General features: G+C 42.1%; 1 protein-coding gene across 1 annotated transcript in view; it reads left to right on the forward strand.

Annotated features, from left to right (window-relative positions):
• PELI2 (pellino E3 ubiquitin protein ligase family member 2) overlaps nucleotides 1–20,288 on the forward strand; it is a 195,663-nt gene that overhangs the window by 46,167 nt on the left and 129,208 nt on the right. The window contains exon 2 of the mRNA XM_042943329.1: nucleotides 8,786–8,915. Within this exon, the coding sequence (XP_042799263.1) occupies nucleotides 8,786–8,915 (130 nt within the window). The remainder of the gene's footprint in view (nucleotides 1–8,785; nucleotides 8,916–20,288) is intronic.

The following is a 20,288-nucleotide window of genomic DNA, read 5'->3' on the forward strand; positions in this document are numbered from 1 at the left end:
TGCCTCTCCTGAGCTCCTCTCCTAGCACGCTGCAGCAGAATCCAAACCATAGAATGTTCTGCCTTCCTACATTATGGGGAAGGAAAGTGAGGTTCTGAGAAGTTCCAGGACTTGTGCTAAGTCCCCTGTGGGATTAGATGCAGGGCCAGGATGGCCGTCCCCGTACTTCTTGCTGCAAGGGGCGTGTGGGTGTACAAACCCAGGAAGAACAGCCTAAAAACCTCCTGGTGTGGGGGTAGTATTGTGTTCCTGTTATAAAAAACTTTTTAATATTTCACTTTGGGAAATATTTTGGTATGCGGAAGCTAAAACACCTCCAGATAAGAAAAGGCAACCTCTGAAAATATAGCTGTCGCGAAGATTTGGGAGGCTTTTGGAAGTGTGGCGGCCATAAAAGACAGTCGTGTCAGTAATGGCTGAAACAGTCACCCTCCTTAGACAAGAGGACGGTATTTTAGTTGGGTGTAATGCTTTCTGTGCCCTTATGTACTTGAAACGCTTGAAAGAGGCTTAGGAATCTTTTTAAAATTTGTAATTTTGTGTTGCTGTCTTCGTAGCTGAAGGAACAGGCCCATCTTCAGTAAGTTCACAGCACAGGATGGGAAAAGGGTTGCAGCTGGAATTGCTGGTGATCCCTGCACCCCCATCACTGTGTCCACACTAATGTGGTGACTGTTTCATTGAGCCCCTCCTCAGTTTGAAGGGACCACGTGGAGTTGAAGAGGCTTGTGCATATGAAAAGGAAACTTCTCAGGGCGCCTGGGTGGCTTAGTTGGTGAAGCATCTGACCTCGGCTCAGGTCACGATCTCATGGTTCATGAGTTCAAGTCCTGCTTAGGGCTCTGTGCTGACCGCTGAGAGGCTGGAGTCTGCTTCAGATTCTGTGTCTCCCTCTCTCTCTGCACCTCTCCTGCTCGGCTCTCTCTCAAAAATAAACATTAAAAAAAATTAAAACATTAAAAAGGAAACTTCTCAAAAGCATCCACCAAAACGGTGTAAGAAAAATGGAAGATGAACCTGTGCCATCACACAGGTCAGCTATAGCAGACAACCGTTAAAGGTTCCATGAGTCCCATCCCATGTGTAGGGCGTGGCAAGACCTGTCATTGTCCAGGTTCAAAACTTAATGTTTGGATTCATTTTTTCCCATTGTTTTCTAACTCAATTTCAGCAGCGTTTGTCAGTATTATTTTCCAATTCTGTTACCTTGTCTGCCTTTGCCTGACTCTGTTAAGAGGCAAGTACCTTAAGGTTAGTACCCTTAGCCCCTTAGGCTCTGGCCCTGAGGCCTGACTCCCCCTCCCGCCCTCCCTCCCCCAGGTACTACCCGGGATGCATTCTTGAGTGAACATATTCGTTTCATACTGATTGAATGTTAAGTAGCTACTTGAGGCAAAGACCCTTTCCAGCCAGAAGTGGGGTGTTGAAAATTCTCATTTTAAGGCCAAGCCCAGGAAGATTTTCTGAATGAACTGATGTTTAAAAAGCAGCAGGTTATCACCAGAGGGGATACACTGTTCCAGTGCTGTCATAATTAGTTCTCTGGCTAGAAATGAACATCTATTTATGTAACCCTACGGTATTTGTTAGGCACAGAGAAATAAACGCTGTTGGGTCCTAGGGCTTTATATATAAAGTTCATTCGGGCAAGGCAAATCCAGATGCGTTATGACAGATGAAATAATGAGCGAGGCCCTAATAATGTCAGGCTGGTGTCAGGCATTTAATTGGTTTATGTGCATTTTCTTACAGTTCCACTGGTGCATTCACTCTCATGGTGAGTTAGTGTGTGCTCTGTCGAAGCAGGTGCCACAGTGTAAGAGTTTATCAGACTGTGTGCCCTGCCTTCACGTCTCTCACCTGTGGGGTCACTGACGTGTTCATCTGCGTTGTACAGCCTCCTTTGGTTGTAGTAGGTGCTTGTGATTGATCTGTGCAAGTGACAGAAATGTTGCTTTCGAGAGAGGGCAGAGCGTTCAGGCTGCAGTGGGAAGCCGTGCTGCTTCTGGAATGTGGTTCTGTAATGCTGATGATGCCTCCACTTGTGTACCCCACATCTTCTTCCCTGTTTCCACGTGGACGCTGCTCTGAGCTCAGGCTGGTCGAGATCAAACGTGATGCCTCCAAAATGTAACTGGTAGCCTCTAGCACACGTCTTTTGCCATTTCCCATAGAAAATTCTTTTTGACGAATGCATTTTTAGGTGGTAGGCATCTTAAGACTGCATCTTTGTGTTGTGTGCCAAGAAATGCCTTGAATTTAAAAATTGTCGGTGTCTACTGGAAGGAATGACGCTTGGAGTCAGACAAAAGTAGGTGTGGATTCAGGTTCAGCCTGTCCTTTCCTAGCTGTGCAAGTTTGTGTTTCAGCCATTCTGTCCACTGGGAGTGATAACACCTCCCTCACTGAGTTTCTTGGCACAAAGCATTTGCTGTGCACTTACTACGGAAAATATTCGAACTCTGAATCTTAATCCAGGGAAAACCCTCAATTTGTGAGGCTTCTTAAACAGGGTTTTCATTGTCCTTCACAGCATCCAAATACTTTTACTGTTAACACCAACTATTTGCTCTGCGTATGTGAAGAGTTAAGATTTCATCACATGCTTACTAAATAAGTGGATGTTTTTAAAGTCTCCAGAATTTTTTTTTTTTTTAATGGGAAGCTTGAAAAGCAACTTGTGGATTTGAATCAAAATGCCCCTGTTAAGCAGCTAAAACAGGTGTGTCAGCAGCACTTGGAAATATTCTTTCTACAAACTGACTGGCTGAAGAGCTTGCCAGGCCAGGGGATAGTCTGCCCTTCTTTCTTGGAAAGAAGCCTTTTGCCTTTGTAGGCAGAATCACGTCTTTAGCTCTACTCCATTACACAGAAGATGGTCGTGTCTTGTCATGTAGTAACCCTGGGTGGGTTTCAGTGCCTGTGAGCCCTGTGCAGTGTGCCAGGTGGTGGGGACGGACTTGATGTTCCCTGGTCTGGATGGGGAGTCAGGAAGTAGGAGGGGAAGATTATGTGATGGTGTTCAGGAGGAGGTGACCGTGCTTGACAGATGAGGGGATGAAGGAGAGGCTGTGAGGAGGGAGAAGGGAGTATTGGGGCTTGTTCTAGTGTAACCAACTACCCCCAACTCACTGGCTTGATACAACAACTATCTTATTTATTGCACCGTTCTGTGGGTCAGGAATTTAGGCAGTGCTCAGCTGGGCAGTTTTTCTGCCCCATTTGGTACCCTTTGGTGATCGTCAGCTGAGGGATGGTCTGGTCTGGAAGGTCCAAGGCTGCTTCATTCATGTGACTGGCGCCTTAACTGGGTGGTTGGAAGGCTGGGCTCTGCTGAGACTGCTGACTGGAGCCCCTACGTGTGGCCTCACCAGCATGGTGGTCCCAGGTCTCTTCCATGGCGGCTCAAGGCTCACAAAAGACCCAGGCAGAAGCTGCGAGGCTCTTTCAGACCTGGCTTGGGAAATCTCAGAACATCACTTCCTCTACATCCTATTGGGAAGCAGGTCCCTTACCAGCGCAGGCCAGCGCAGGTGTAGGGAGGGGGGAACTAGACTCACCTCTCACTGGGAGAAGTCATGGGCATCTGTGTTCATCTCTGATCTGCCACTCTGATACAAGAGCCAGTGGGAGACTTTTGGAGTGGGGTGGGGTTGAGTAGGGTGGTGGCGTGACACATGACCAAACGTACTTTTATTTTTTTATGTTTATTTATTTGAGAGAAAGGGCATGTGCGAGAGCGTGGGGGGAGGGACAGAGAGAGAGAGAGAGGGAGACAGAGAATCCCAAGCAGGCTCCACACTGTCAGCACAGAGCCGGATGCAGGGCTCAAACTCACAAACTGTGAGATCATGACCTGAGTCGAAGCCAAGAGTTGGACACTTAACCGACTGAGCCACCCAGGTATCCCCAAATGTACTTTTAGATTTGGGGCAAAAATCAGATGATAGTGGATTGAAGAGTCTATGAGCACTAGAAGCAGGGCAGTGGGCGAGAAGCTCTCTTGGCTGTGAAGAGAAGGTGGTATGGGAGGGGAGGCTCAGAGGGAGACCCAGGGTCTAGGGGCTGGCTTGTGTTACTTGTTTACTCTGAAGATGGGTGAGGTCACCAATGACCCAGTCTGTTCCAGATCATGGAAGTACATTTCTGTTCTATGAACTGGACTTTTAACTGATTAAACACTGTAACTTCTCTTGCCTCCTTCATGTCTTTCCCGGGATACCCCTGTAATTCCTTTTGTCTTCCTAATAATGCCATCCCCCTGGCCTAGGCCAGAAGCCTGTATGCCATTACCTTTCTCTGTCCCTCCCTCCGTGCAGCCAAATGGGTCTCCAAATACTATTGATACTTGTCTTCAGAACCGAGGAGCTCAACTGTGGCTGCAAGTGCACGTCCCCTGTGGAACTTTGACAGTGTGCACACCTGGAGCCCTGTACCAGAACTGCCGACTCAGCATCTCTTGAGACCTGGGTGTGCATAGGTTCGTAAAGCTTCCCTGGTGATTCTCATGCTGACTTAGCACTGAAAACAACACTCTGCAACCTTTGTCTAATCCTCCAGTTCCTTTCCTTGCTGCTTGGGTTTAGGCCGTTAAAGTTTCCCGTGGCTATCAGGACGAATTCCGACCAACATGGTGGCTCAAGGGGGCAGAATTTATTCTCCCAGTTCTGGAGGCCTCAAGTCTGGAGTCATGGTGCAGGCAAGGCCATACTGCCTCCAGGAGCCCAGGGGGTGGGGGTGGGGGGCAGGATCTTTCCTTGCTTCTTCCTGCTTCCTGGAGGCTCCAGGCATTTCTTGGTTTGTGAGGGTCTAGCCCCAGTCTCTGCCTTCATGTTCCCATGGTCCTCTCTGTCTCTTCTCCTGTGTGTCCCTTTATGAAAATGCTTGTTCTTGGGTTTAGGGCCCTCCAGTGGCCTAGGATGATTTCATCTCCAGGGCTTTAACTACATCTGCAAAGACCCTTTTTACAAAGGTCTGGGACATGGTCCCATTGACTTGGGGGCCACTATGTGACCCGTTCCACTTCCCATATGGGTAGGCTTCTTCTGCCATCTGGTCATCTTGAGTCCAGTCTGGCTGTCCATCCTGCGCTGTGCTGCCCTAGCGATGACTTTATATCCAATTGTGTTAGTCCTTTGCTTAAACTTACCAGCTCCCCATTCCCCTTAGGGTAAAAAGCCATGCCCCTTATGGAGTGCCAGGCTCTTGTGTAACCTGGCCCCTGCCTTTTACCTGCCCCCCCCCCCCCCCCCCCCCCGCCGCCCCACTGCTTCTCTTTCCTTGAACTCTTTGCTTTCACAGTAATGAACTGCCTATACTCCTTGTCCTTGTATATAGTATTGCCCCACCTTCCCCCTGTAGTGTTGTTCACATTTCAAGGCCGTTCAAGCATTGGGGCTCCTGCGTGGCTCATTTAAGTGTCTGACTCTTGGTTTCAGCTCAGGTCATGCTCTCACAGCTCGTGGGTTCGAGCCCCGCATTGGGTGCTGTGCTGACAGTACAGAGCCTGCTTGGGATTCTCTCTCTCCCTCTCTCTCTTCCCTGCCCTTCTTCCCACTCATGTTCTCTTTCTCTCTCAAATAAAATAAATTTTAACAAACAAAAAAGGCCATTCAAGCATTGTATCCTCCATGCAACTTTCCCTCATGCTTCTTCCCACGTGCTTTGTGCCCTAGTGCATCTTGTTGTTTACATACCTTATCACAGTAGTTTTTATGCCTTTCTTTGCTTTTTTTTTTTTAAATTTTTTTTTCAACGTTTTTTATTTATTTTTGCGACAGAGAGAGACAGAGCATGAACGGGGGAGGGGCAGAGAGAGAGGGAGACACAGAATCTGAAACAGGCTCCAGGCTCCGAGCCATCAGCCCAGAGCCTGACGTGGGGCTCGAACTCACGGACCGCGAGATCGTGACCTGGCTGAAGTCGGACGCTTAACCGACTGCGCCACCCAGGTGCCCCGCCTTTCTTTGCTTTTAAGTGGAGTGATCTGAAGACAAGGAAACTGATACTCATCACTGTAGCTCTAGTACTTGGTCATTCATTCAGTATTCATAACGCCATGTAGCTTAACCTAATTAGAAACTTGTCTCGTTGGTACCCTATTTCCAATAGGAAATGCCTCCGATTTCCAGTAGGATTTGTTACTGAGCATGGTCTAAATGGATTGAGTAAGTAGGTAACCTGTGTGTAGGCTGGCTTACTGTTTGCTTAACCTGCAGGTATCGTGCTTGGGCAACGTAAACATTTCTGCGTATGGTAAGATGACACGTCTGGTTTTTGCGGGTTTATCCTCCCCTTTATGGTAGATAGGACTTTGGGGTTGTAGGTAGCAGAAACCAACCTGAGTTAGCCAAAACTAGAAAGAATTTCACGAACAAGTGTCAGCGTGCATCTGGGTCACTAGAAGCCCTAAGGATCCTCTATCTCTTGTTGTTGCCTGTCTCCGTTCATCTGCTTCATTCCTCACTTCTCTGCTGCTTCATCATGTGACACATTGTGACATCCCCACAGTTTGTGCACTTCGATTTTGCAGCCCTGGACATCCGCAGAGACTGGCTGGGTGTGTCTCAGGGTCAGTGTTGTGTTTTCTGGGATGAGAAGGTCATTGGCCAATGTGGGCCAGCTGTCCACCTCCAGCCATTCAGCGACAGTGTGGTGGGGAGGGTGCCGGCCTGGCCATTTCACTCACGCGTGGTGCTCGGGCTCACCTTAGGGAGTTAAGGGATGGATGCCTGAGGAGGGAGTGTGGTGGTGAGTGGATCCCCGAGAAGCATCTGACACGCTCTTGCTAGGTTTAGTGTGCACTTAAAAGATGCAGTAGAGAGCTGGGGAGACTCGACGGGGCCCGGGAAATCCTGCCAGATCCTGTACCATTTGCCTTGAGGCTTCAGTGGTGAAAATGTTCCTCTAAATTGTTGAGAGCCCTAGTAGCTTTAATTGATTTCCACATGTTTCTCTTAGTACAAAATATTCATCTTGATTTAAGTGATTGGGAAATATGTTAAAGCAAAGCGGGTTTATAATGGTGGTTTTCTTATGGGTACATTCATTAAAGTAGCAATCACAAACACGTGTAAGAAAACAATGTATGTTTTGATCTTGCCTCAGAAAAAGGAGACTGGAAATAAATCATCTCTGTATTCTGGAGACACTTTTATGTAGCGCGTGTTTCTTTGTGATGGAAATGGGAACAGATTAAAAACACAGCAGGAATAACTTCGAGTGATAATTTAAATCCATCCTCAAACTGTAGCTACCAGATTGTAACAAAAAACCCCTTTGTTCCAACTCTTACTGTTAGTGAGCCTGATGTCCCCTTCGCCATACTGGCCACCAGGTACTTCTGGGTGGGGCTCAACAGAGACAGAGGTAAGACTTGGAGGAGAGGAATGAGCCACTAGATGTGCTCTCCCTGACTTTGGTGTTCTGAAGGAGCTGTCCTATATATGTAAAACTCAAAAGATTCCCTTCCCTTCTTTCTATTCTCTTCTTTAAAGGAACTTCTCCAAAGAAGGAGATGGAGAATAGTCATGCCAGTGTGGCAACATGAGACCTTGGTCAGAACTTACAGAGACCTTTTAATCGAGTTAGAAGTACAATTGAAAGAATCACTAACTGCAGTCCTGCATTTCTTTTCTTTTTTTTTTTTTAAGTTTGTTTATTTTGAGAGAGACAGAACGTGAGTCAGGGAGAGGGAGAGAGAGAATCCCAAGCAGGCTCTGTGCTGTCAGCACGGAGCCCTATTTGGGGCTCTGTCCCATGAACCATGAGATCATGACGTGAGCTGAAACCAAGAGGTGGACGCTTAACTGACTGAGCCTCCCAGGTGCCCCCTGCATTTCTTTTAAACACTGGTATTGGGGCGCCTGGGTGGCTTGGTTGGTTAAGCATCCGACTTCGGCTCAGGTCATGATCTCACAGTCCGTGAGTATGAGCCCCGCGTCGGGCTCTGTGCTGACTGCTCAGAGCCTGGAGCCTGTTTCCGATTCTGTGTCTCCCTCTCTCTGACCCTCCCTCGTTCATGCTCTGTCTCTCTCTGTCTCAAAAATAAATAAATGTTAAACACTGGTATTAACTTCAGGTATTAATGTGGGAGAGCTACATTAAGAACATTGTTTTCCAGATGACTTTTTAACTTATTTGACAGTTTGGACTAAAACTCCTCTTTTTTTATTTCTGGGCCTCTTTACGGGCAACCCTCTTGTGACGAACATAAAATCGGATTTCACAAGTATTTTTGCCTACCTGACCGTATACGGTTCGAATAGCAATGGGAATGAATGTAGAGAATTCAGAACTCTTAAGACTGCAAGTAACTAAATTTGGTCTTCTTACAAATAAAGATCCTAAAGACATTAACATGATTTGGGAGTGAGAGATGAGGTTTAATTAGTATGCTATTTTCTAACTAGTTCATTTAAAAATATTTCTTGAGTGTTTCTCTGGGGTCCATTAGAACAACACTTGCTAAATTGAGCCAGCTCTAATACAGCCTCTGCAGAATTCTCATTTGCTTATTTATACTGTCTCTTTCCAAAAAGATTTGAGGAGTCTGACTTTATAGAATAGGAAACCTATAATTACTTTGTACATCACCCTTAAATTAAGTTTCTGGAAGTGATTTGAATTTCATTACAGCTGAAGTCTGTTTTACAGCCCGTTCCTTCTATGGGGTGTTTAGTGGGCAGCTTTTTATGACCATCCCTGTGTCTCCCCTTTTTCCATCCTTTATTCTTAAAACTTTAAAAATCTACAAGTAAATGAACTCTTTCATCTTTGTTTATAGGTACAATGGTGCTTTACCTAATGGAGACCGCGGCCGGAGGAAAAGCAGATTTGCTCTCTATAAGCGGCCAAAGGCTAATGGAGTCAAACCCAGCACGGTCCATGTGATATCCACGCCACAAGCGTCCAAGGTAGGTGGTTCCTACAGAATTGGGAAGGCCTTGGCAGATGGTGACTTTTGGTACTTCTTGTCGTCACTGCTCTTTTCTTTCAGTCTCTTTTCTCTGTGGGGCAGTTTCTCAGTCATTTAGGCCAGATAATTCTTTGTGGTTAAGGGCTGTCCTATATATTGTATGTTTAGCCACATCCCTGGCTTTGACCCACTGGATGCCAGTAGCACATCCCCACTCCCATCCCCTGTTAGGACAACCAAACAGGTCTCCAGACATTGCCACATGTCCCCTGAGTGGTGAGGTGGGCAGCCCCTCCCATCCCGCTACCCCCTGATGGATCACTGCTTGGGATATAGTGCAACCAACATACGTCACTTTAGAATAGTTGTATTGAAAGATAAATGATGTTCCTTAACTTAGTTTTTGTGTTAAGTCTTCGTGAACCTCACTAAGATTTGTCATTTTCCTTTTATTTATTGAGCACTAGCTGTTTTTATACAATCTACATGTACCTGGAATTTGGGTCATTATTAGAAAGATTGGAAGTAAACAGAGCTAAGTGCCACAGGACGTTTACTATATCTCTTCTCATAGCTTTGAAGTCTATAAAATGTTAATTTTTCTATGATTTTCTGATCTATAAATGGGGAGAAACCTGAGTTTCCATTCTGGGTAATATATTCTACTTGTTTAGATAGGACAGTTTTTTCTTTTAATTCAATTATTTAATGTGTAATATAGTTTCTTTTTCTAGAAAAATTGGATTTACCTGAAATTTCTATATGGTGCATTGGCTAATACATTATTTATCAATAATACATATTGGCTAATACATTTTACATAATACATACATAATACATAATATTTATCCAGATGGTTTGGACCATCTGGAATAAATACGACTTGATTGCCATTTTTACTGAAAACCCGTGGGTCAGAGACTCGAAAAGCTTCGTGGAAGTACGTGTGGTTTTGACACTCAGTCTTAGAAACAGGTGACCTTTGTTAATGTTTTTTATTAAAAGACCTCCTGTTGCTGAAGGAGTTTCTGAAGCAGTGCCATGAAAAAAGTTTGCTAGAATGTACCAGTTAAGATTGTCTTGTATTAATGAGGGAATGGCTAGATCTGAAAATATGAAACAACTAGGAAAACAGGAAAGATAACTATTTAGCAGCCAAACTTGGCTAGAGAAGGGGAAATAAAGTAAGTTTTATGAAGGGAAGGACACTTGATAAGGAAAACAAAAGAAGTCAGATTTACAAAGATGCTGAGAAAAGGAGGAAGTGAAATAACAGAATCTTGGAAGGCTAATGAGTATGAGAAGTATTTGATAGTACAAAAATATTTGGAGGATACCAAGACCAAAGTTTTTTTTCTAACTCATTTGTTTACATTCAAATTAGTTAACATACAGTATAGTATTGGTTTCAGGAGTAGATTCAGTGATTCATCCCTTACATACAGTACCCAGTGCTCATCACAAGTGCCTTCCTTACTGCCCATTTAGGCCCATCCCCCTGCTTACCTCCCCTCCAGCAACCCTCAGTTTGTTCTTTGTGTTTCAGAGGAAAATAATATAAAAACAGGGAGGGAGGCAAACCATAAGAGACTGTTAAAGACAAAAGTTTTTAAGCCAAAAAAGTTCTGATATTATAGACCTGGTCCTTCCATTTGTCTGTGTGTTGATCTTCCTCTAGCTCAGTAACTTTACTTTCCTTAATCTTAGATTTTATATTGATACCATGGCTTTACATACTTAAGAAAATGTATAGAAATCTTTGATTACTCAGGCTTCATTTTTAAAAATTTTTTATTGTTTATTTTAGAGACGGAGACAGAGTGTGAGTGGGGGAGGGGCAGAGAGAGAGGGAGACACAGAATCTGAAACAGGCTCCAGGCTCTGAGCTGTCAGCACAGAGCCCAATGCGGGGCTCGAACCCATGAACTATGAGATCATGACCTGAGCCAAAGTCGGACGCTTAACCGACTGAGCCACCCAGGCGCCACCTCAGGCTTCATGTTATGATAGAATATGAAATATGGCTGGAATATGTAATAGATCTTCCAGTAGCTACTATCGGAAGATCACTGGCTTTTCCTTTATTCACTTCCTACCTCCATGTGCTCCAGTTTAACTTTTCATAAAGGTTTTACTTTTTATAACTGAATTTTACCCGAAGTTATTTAAATTCTGAATCTTTTGGTAGTTGTCTGTCTCAATCTGTGTTTATGGTCTACATTACTAGTAGTAAGAGGAAATTGGAACTTTGTCTTGTAACCTGGGAAAATCATACATTCTCAGAGCCTCTGTTTCCTCATATATAAAATGAATGAGTTGGCTATAGGCAGGAGCCATGCTGAATCAGACAAGATACTTCTGTTATAAGCAACAAATGATTGTGGCTTAAAAAACAAAACAGCAAAACTGGAGAAATTATTAAAGATTAGGATAGGGACAGCTCTGCTGAGTATGAACAAGAGTTAATGCGGGTCTTGTTTAACGGGGGTTGTAAAGTGACTTGTCTCCAGCTACCTTCTGTCTCTTTTAGAGGTTTTTAATTGTCAGGAAAGGGAATCTGAGAGGCCTGGCCAGGGTCAGTCAGCTATGACTAAGGGAGATGAGTAGATCAGACACACTGAGCTGATCACCTAGCCCTTACTGCCTTTTGCTTATATGCATGTTACTCATCCTGGTATCTGTACAATGAGGGCCTCCTGCAACGTATTCCGCCCTACCTGAGCCTAGCACCTTGCTCACAAATTCCTCACTCCTGTTCCCTCTCAAACTCTCATTTCTGGTCAGCTGTGCCTGCCTCTCCTCCCACCTGCTCTGTTGACCCCTAGACAAAGTTTCTTACATATTTAACCTTTGCTTCAAATGTTTCTCTTCCTGCCTCACCTTAACTGAATGCTGTTTTTTCACAGGTATGGCCTTTTTCCTTTCTTCCATCTCTCCAAGTTTATTGGACTCAAAATGATTTCCTTCTGTTTCCATTTCAGTGTGTTCTTTTTTTTTTTTTTTAATGTTTACTTATTTTTGGCAGAGTGAGAGACAGAGCACAAGTGGGGGATGGGCAGAGAGGGAAGGAGACACAGAATCCAAAGCAGGCTCCAGGCCCCGAGCTGTCAGCACAGAGCCCGATGTGGAGCTTGAACTCAGACTGCGAGATCATGACCTGAGCCGAAGTTGGACGCTCAACCGACTGACCCACCCAGGCGCCCCTAGTCTGTTCCTTAAGTCTACTTTGATGTAAGCTGCTGATTACCCTGCTTCCCCTGACCTCCCTGACCTGCAGTCCACTCTTCTGCATATTCCACTGACTTAGTACCTAGTCCCATCTGTTTCTCCCTGACCTTTGCTAAACCATGCATTGGCCTCCATGGGTCATAATATTTTACCTCTTCCAATTTGACCATCACTTGCACTTTTCCCACTAATATGGTGCACTTTGTAGTCCATTGTCACTTGAAGGTGACCATACCCTCCAGTTCATTCTACCTGTGAATAAATAGGCTTTCTTACCTGATCTCAAGACCTCTAGCCCTTTAGCCTGTCCTTACTCTTGTCAAGGTTGTTGGTCTACTTGGCTTTTCCAGTTATGTGTCAACTTTACCCTGGATTTCCTTTCTCAGGTACCTGCCGGTTAGCCCTCCTGGTGAGTCCTTGCCTCTGGGCCCTTCCCAGGCCCTCCTGTATTGCGTTTTCTTCCCTCTTGCTCACCCCATTTCCTGTCAGAATGCCAGGGTCTGTGGTAAACTTGACAAAAGCTGTTTGACCTGAATCAGTAGTGGTTTATCTGCCCTGAAATTTGATTGTGCAATACTGGCAGTGAAAGGGTCATCTTTGATTGGAGCTGTAAACAGGAGATCTTAAAGGGTAGGTGTGTTACCATTGTTAGTCAAGAGGCCAAGTGCTCACATTCCATGTTGTTTCTTCCTTCTGCCCCACAGCCCAGTGGAGTATCAGGATGTACCCTTTTGTTGATGGTAGTGGCTGCTGGAGAATGGGGTCTCCATCTTCCACGCATGCCACAGTCCAAGCAAAGTCAGATCAGGATGGTAAATATGTGCTACTGTTGTGTAATCTCTGTGTAATCTCTATTTGTGTGCGTATTTGCTCTTGAAATAGTAATACTCCAAGATACTTCACCTAATATATAATGTGTTCAAAGAAAACCGAAAGTCTTGTTTTGCTTTTGGCATTTAGCAATTTATTTACTGTTCATTTATTCAAAAAATATTTATCTAGCACTTTTCTATGGCCAGGCATCATGCTAGGTATTGGATATACTGCAGTGTGCAAACCTTGTCTGCATGAAGTACATTGTCTAGTGAGGAGGCAGACACTAAGTTCTCATGTGAATACATGCCAACTGCATGTTGTGGGAAGTGCAGTGCAGGAAAAGACGATGGAGCTGTGAGGACAGTGGGCGGGGGGAGGGGGGGCAAGAGCTTGGATTGGGTAGACAGGGAAGGGCCTCTGAGGGCATGGCACCTGAGCTTGGAGGTGAGGGGTTAGGAGGAGTTAGCCAGGAGAGCAGAGAGATCTGGAACAGAGATTTGGGGTTTTTTGTTAAAGGAAACATTGAGGGGTGCCTGGGTGACTCAGTTGGTGAAGTATCCAACTCTTCATTTTGGCTCAGGTTCTCATGATCTCAGATCTCAGGTTCGTGAGTTCTAGCACCGTGTCAGGCTCTGCACTGACCATGTGGAGCCTGCTTGGGATTCTCTGTCTCCCTCCCTCTCTGCTGCCTGCCTCTCTCTCTCTCTCTCTCTCTCTCTCTCTCTCTCTCTCTCTCTCTCAATAAATAAACTTAACACCCTTCACTGTTTCCTCTTTTTTTTTTTTTTTTTTTTTTTTTTTTAAGTAGAGGACATGATATAATAGGACTAAGAATTTAAGTCCATTTTTGTTCATTTCCTTTTAAGGTTGTGGGACAACTGTTTTGCTCTTAATTAATCGGTAAATAGGGTCATGGTGATGGTGACTATTTTGGTAGCAACATGGTTTAAATTTAGCAACATTACAGAGGAAAACTCATCATCGTGGTTTTCCCTTCTAGGCTATGCTTTGTTGAAATCTCCTGTTTTGGGCATTTTTACTTCTTAAAAGTAACAGAGTATCATTTTGTTCCAGTTGGCATGTTTCAGAATGGAAAAATATCAAAGGTCTCCAAGTGACAGTGTTAAAGCAAGAAGAACTATTTCATGTGATTGTTGCGGCCAGGACTGTTCTTGGGTTGTTCACACTGCAGTGGCCCTCCTGGTTGATACTAACACTCTTCCGTATCCATGAATAATACAGCAGTAATATGAGAAGTGGTAATATAAATTGCAGTGTAACTCATTCGTTCAAGCTAATTTTGTAGGCTGTAGTGGGGTCTGCTCTTGAAATCCTGTCTGTACAGCCTGGGTCTTGGTGCTGTGGGTGGCATCTCTCTGCTGTGCAATTATTAGGAAGCCGCAGACATCTGTGCCATAGGAGTCATCTGTGTATCATTATCCTCAGACTATTTAATGCAGCTTTTAACTAGTGGGTTGTTTTTTTTAACTTTGTGTTCTTTCATTGTTAACGGACTATTCTTGAGTTTCGTGGCGTCTGGTGTTTTGATGTTTATAAGTTCAAGAATTTCATTTTATTGTACAGGAGCAACAAGGTGTGGGTAAGTTTTATCCTTCTAGATCACATCAACGTGAACATTCTGAATCTGAAAAAAAAAACTAGTAATCCACTGCAGCCTAGAATATCTTTGTGTACTATACAGGAATATAAACCTAAAATAGTGTGTACTTACAGAAGGGAATACAGCTTAATTATTTTAACAAAATATAAATACAAGCAACCTGACCCTATACCTCAGTGAACTAGAAATGGAACAACAAGCTAAGCCCAAAGTCAGTAGAAGGGAAGAAATAGCCAAGATCAGAGCCAAAACAAATAGAAAAAAGAAAAACGATCAACCAAACTAATAGCTAGTGTTTTGAAAAGATAGATCTTTAGACTCCCCAAGAAATGATGACTCAAAATTAGGAAGACATTACAATTGCTACCCCAGAAATAAAAAGGATAATAAGAGATTAGCATGAACAAATATTTGCCAACAAATTGATCAACATAGGAGAAATGGATACATTCCTAGAAATACAGCCTGAGACAGAATCCTGAAGAAATAGAACATCTGGACAGGCCAGTTACTATTAAGGAGATTGTGGAGGGGTTTGATTGCTAATTGAAAGTAAAGACCAGATGACTTCACTGCTGAATTCTACCAAACATTTAAAGGGGACTTTATAACCATTCTTCTCAAATTCTTCCAAGAAATTGAGGGAATACTTTCAAACTCCCTTTTACAAGGCCAGCATTACCCTGATACCAAAACCAAAGACACTATAAGAGAAGAAAATTACACGGCAATATCCCTGATGAACACAGATGTAAAAATTCTCAAAATGTCAATGAATTCAGTACAGTAAAAAGATCATGCACCATGATCAAGTGGGATTTATTCCTGGGACGCAAGAATGAATGATTCAACTTTTGCAAATCAGCAAATAAACTACGTTAACAATAGGAAATTAAAGTTGCAGGATGATCTCAAAGATTAAGGGGAAAAAAACCAAAAAATCAACATCCATTTATGACTAAAAATGTGCAACAAATTGGCTACAGAGAAATGTACCTCAACATAATAAAGGTCACTTGTGGCAAGCCTACAGCTAATCTCATAGTCAACTGAAAAACTGAAAGCTTTTCCTCTAAGGTCAGGAGTAAGACAAGGATGCCCACTCAGGATCCTTTTATTGAATATTGTACTAGAAGTCCTAGGCAGAGCAATTAGGCAAGGAAAAGAAATAGTCTCCCAAAGTGGGAAGGAAGAAGTAAAATGATCTATTTGCAGATGACATTATATATACATAGAAAACCCTGAAGACTACACCAAAAACTGTTAGAACGAAGATGAATCAGCAAAGTTGCGATATATAGAATCAATATACAAAAATCAGTAACAAATGCAGGTATCAAAACAATTTCATTTACAGTTGCATCAGGAAGAAAAAATAGGAATAGGTTTAACCAAGGAGGTGAAAGATGTGTTCACTGAAAACTATAAAATGTTGGTGAAAGAAATTGAAGACACAAATGGAAAGAATAATTCTAACCCATGAGCATAAGCTAACATTGATGACCATACTAGCCAAAGCAGTACTATCAGAATTCCAACAGTAATTTTCAGAGAAGTAGAATAAACAATTTGTATGGAACCACACAAGACCCTGAATAGCCAAGGCAATCTTGAGGAGGAAGAACAAAGCTGGAGATATGCTTCCTGATTTCAAACCATATCACAAACCTTATAGTGATCAAAACAGGATGGTATTGCCATAAAAACATACATGTAGGTCAATGGAACAGAATAGAGTCCAGAAATAAACCTACACATATATGGTCTATTTGTGACAAAGGAGCCAAGAGTAATTAAAGGGGGAAAGCTGGTCTTTTCTATAAAATGTTTTGGAAAAACTGGACAGCCACATGCTAAAGAATGAAACTGGTCCCCTATCATATATCATACACAAAAATCAACTCAAAGTGGATTAAAGGCTTGAGTATAAGACTTAAAACCATAAAATCCTAGAGTAAAATATAGGGAATAAGCTCCTTGACTTAGGTCTTGGCGATAATTTCTTGACACTAAAAGCAAAGGCAACAAAAGCAAAAATAAATGAGTGGCACTACACTATGCTAAAAGCCTCTGCACAGCAAAGGAAATGGTCAACAAAATGGAGAAGCAATCTCAAGAGTAGGAGAAAATATTTACAAATCCTGTATCTGATAAGGAGTTAATATACAAAGTCTAACATCCAAAGGAACTCCTACAACTTGATAACAAAACAGACTGATTAAAAAAAATGGGCACAGCATTTGAATAGACCTTTTTTCAGAGGAGACCTCCAAATGGCCAACAGCCACATGAAATGGTGCTCAAGGACACCAATGCTCAAGGAAATGCAAATCAAAACCACAATGAAACATCACCTTATGCCTGTTAAAATGGATATCCTAAAGATGAGAGGTAAGTGTTGGTGAAGATGTGAAGAAAAGGGAACCCTCACACACTGGGAATGTAAATTCCCCCATTGGTGGGAATGTAGATTGGTGTAGCCACTGTGGAAAACAATATGGAAGTTTCTCATGTTAAAAATAGAATTACCATATGATCCAGCAATTCCACTTCTGGGTGTGTATCCAAAGGAAACGAAAACAGCGTTTCCAAGAGATACCTGCACCCTCGTGTTCATTGCAGCACTATTCACAATAGCCCAAATATGGGATCAGCCTAAGTGCCTGTCAGCAGTTCGAGTGGTTTGTAAAGATAAGGTACACAGTTGACCCTTGAACAACATGGCTGTTAGGAGTACTAACCACCCCCACCACCACCAACACAGTTGAAAACCTTCATATAACTTTTCACTCCTCCTAAATACTGATAGCCTACTGTTGACTGGAAGTCGTACCGATAACATAAACAGTCAATTAACAGCTAGGTTGTACGTTATATGTACTATATACTGTATTCTTAGAAGTAAACTGGAGAAAAGAAAACGTTAAGAAAATCCTAAGGAAGAGAAACTACATGTACAGGACTTTACCATATGAGAAAGAATCTCTGTAAGTGGAACCTCACAGTTCAAACCTGTGTTGAAGGGCCAACTGTATATGTATATACAATGTAATATCATTCAGCCATGAGAAAGGACATCCTGTATTTACGACAACATAGAATGACCTTGAGGACATCATGCTAAGTAAATAAGTCAGAGAGAAAGCTCAATACTACCGATCATATATATATAGATCTCAAATCTAAACACCTGAACTCATAGAAACAGACTGGAATGATGGGATCAGAGGCCAAGGGATTGAGGGTATGGGGAGATGCTTGTCAAAGTCTATGAACACTTACACACCTCCAGTTATAATTTGAATAAGGTTTGAGGATCTTAAGTATAGCATGATGATTATAGTTAATAAAACTGTTTTATAAACTTGAAAGCTGCTAAGAGTAGATCTTAACTGTTCTTACCACAAAACAGAAATGGTAAGTATGTGACATGATGGAGGCATCAGCTAAGGATATGGTTGCATCATTTTGCAATATATAAGGGTATCAAATTCACGTATTGTATGCCTTAAACTTAATGTTATATGTCAAATGTATCTCAGAACTGGAAAAATATAAGCATAAGTTTCAAAGAAATGGAAATAACTTCAAAGAAATCAGAGTATTGTTAAAGGAAAGGAAAAAGTATTTGAGATACCAACAACATACTTCATAGTTTGAAATAATATTCTGATTTAGTGTTTGTTGAGACTTCAAAAAATAGCTCTTACCTGAATGTACCATGGCAGTTTAAAGTTATGGTCTTGATTCTTACAAAACATGAATTAGATGAGAACAGCTTCTTGTAAAACTCCTAAATCAGGGCAGTAAAATTCCAGTCATTATTGACAAGGCTCAAACTATTTCACATAGAAATGATTTAAAAATTTGCTTAAAATATGGTGTTCAAGACTTTGAAGATAGGTGATGACTTTTGATTTCATGGAGCTGGGAAGGAGCCAAGTCTGAAATATATTAAACTTTACTGTCATTCAAGAAACATGGTTTCAGTGAGATGGGCAGCTTGTGGCATTATTGACACAAAAGTCACTTTGGAAATCAAAGACCTGAATATTTGCTTTAATAGGAACTGTGGGATAGCATTTAGATGATTAAATACTTTAGAGATTTGGCTTTATTACATGGCATTCTAACCATTCTTATTTCTTTGGTTTTAGAAGAGAAAAAGTTTCAGTTATTAAAATGGATATTTTTACTTGACAAGTAGGTGATAGAATATATAAAACCAAATACAGAAGCCTGTGATAGAGAAGCAGAGAATATTAGAGAAACAAACTTAAAATCAAAAAATTCTAAGAGAAGAACTATTAAATTATCCAGGTTACATGAAAATACACTTACTTGATACATATGAAGAATATAATTAACAGTTATCTTTGGAGTTTGACCAACTGATGTTTTCAAAGCACATAGATTGAAGGTGAACAAAATTTTGTAAAATGAAGCTAAGTAATTGAATAGGACAGCCCAATAAGTGGTTTTCATGGTGTTGGTAATAATAGAAATAGTGAACATAAAAATTACAGTACTGGTTGGGGCACCTGGGTGGCTCGGTCAGTTAAGCATCAGACTTCGGCTCAGGTCATGATCTCACGGTTCGTGGGTTCAAGCCCCATATCAGGCTCTGTGCTGACAGCTCAGAACCTGGAGCCTGCCTCAGATTCTGTGTCCTCCTCTCTCTCTGCCCCACCCCTGCTTGTGCTCTGTCTCTCTCTGTCCTTCAAAAATGAATAAACGTTAAAAAAATAACACTTAAAAATTACAGTATTGGGGCTAGGAAAATAATTGAGCTTAATTGATACTAGTTCAATAGAAGATATCTCTATATCAAGACTCTATTTACTTGTTGGCTTTCAATTAAATGGGGGACGTTATTGGAAGAGTTTAGTTCTATTGAATCCTAGCTCAGACATGGCTTAGTTGTGACAGTTATATCAAATAAAGGATCACACCAGTAATTTCTAACAATTAACAGATGACTTGGAAATACATTATTAGCATGGTTTGTTGAATGATTGGCACTCCAGCTTGCATCACTTGGGAACAGTTTTATACCATATATAGTTCATATTATTCAGACCATGGAATGTTTTAAAATTTTTGACTTACATACTTACTATAAATCCTATTGTTAAATATTATCACTCCTGACATGAATAATTGTTATACATATATCTAGGTGATTATCTCATTTTATGTGTTATATAGTTTGAGTTTTAACAGCAAGAATTGATTATTAACTGCTATATTTCTTTTAAATAAAATTTTTTAACGTTTATTTTTGAGAAGGAGAGAGAGTGTGAGCAAGGGAGGGGCAGCGAGAGAGAGAGAGAGAGAGAGAGAGACGGAATCTGAAGCAGGCTCCAGGCTCGGAGCTGTCAGCCCAGAGCCTGATGCAGGGCTTGAACTCACAAACTGCAAGACCATGACCTGAGCTGAAGTCGGACCCTCAACTGACTGAGCCACCCAGGAGCCCCTTAACTGCTATATTTCTATAAATTTTGAGTAACCAATACTTCTATGGTTTTCTAAGCTTTTTGATGGTTTTGCCATTGCAATTTGGGAGCTGTTCTTTGCCCTTTTTTGGGTTTAGCTTTGATTTCTGCACACAAAGTAAACAGTAGACTTTCTTATTTAAGTACATTTTCTTTCAAATCCCCTACATGTTGACATCTCTACTGCTGTGTTTAAACTAGACAGTTTGAC

Source organism: Panthera leo, chromosome B3 (genome assembly GCF_018350215.1).
Source record: "Panthera leo isolate Ple1 chromosome B3, P.leo_Ple1_pat1.1, whole genome shotgun sequence".
Taxonomy (NCBI): domain Eukaryota; kingdom Metazoa; phylum Chordata; class Mammalia; order Carnivora; family Felidae; genus Panthera; species Panthera leo.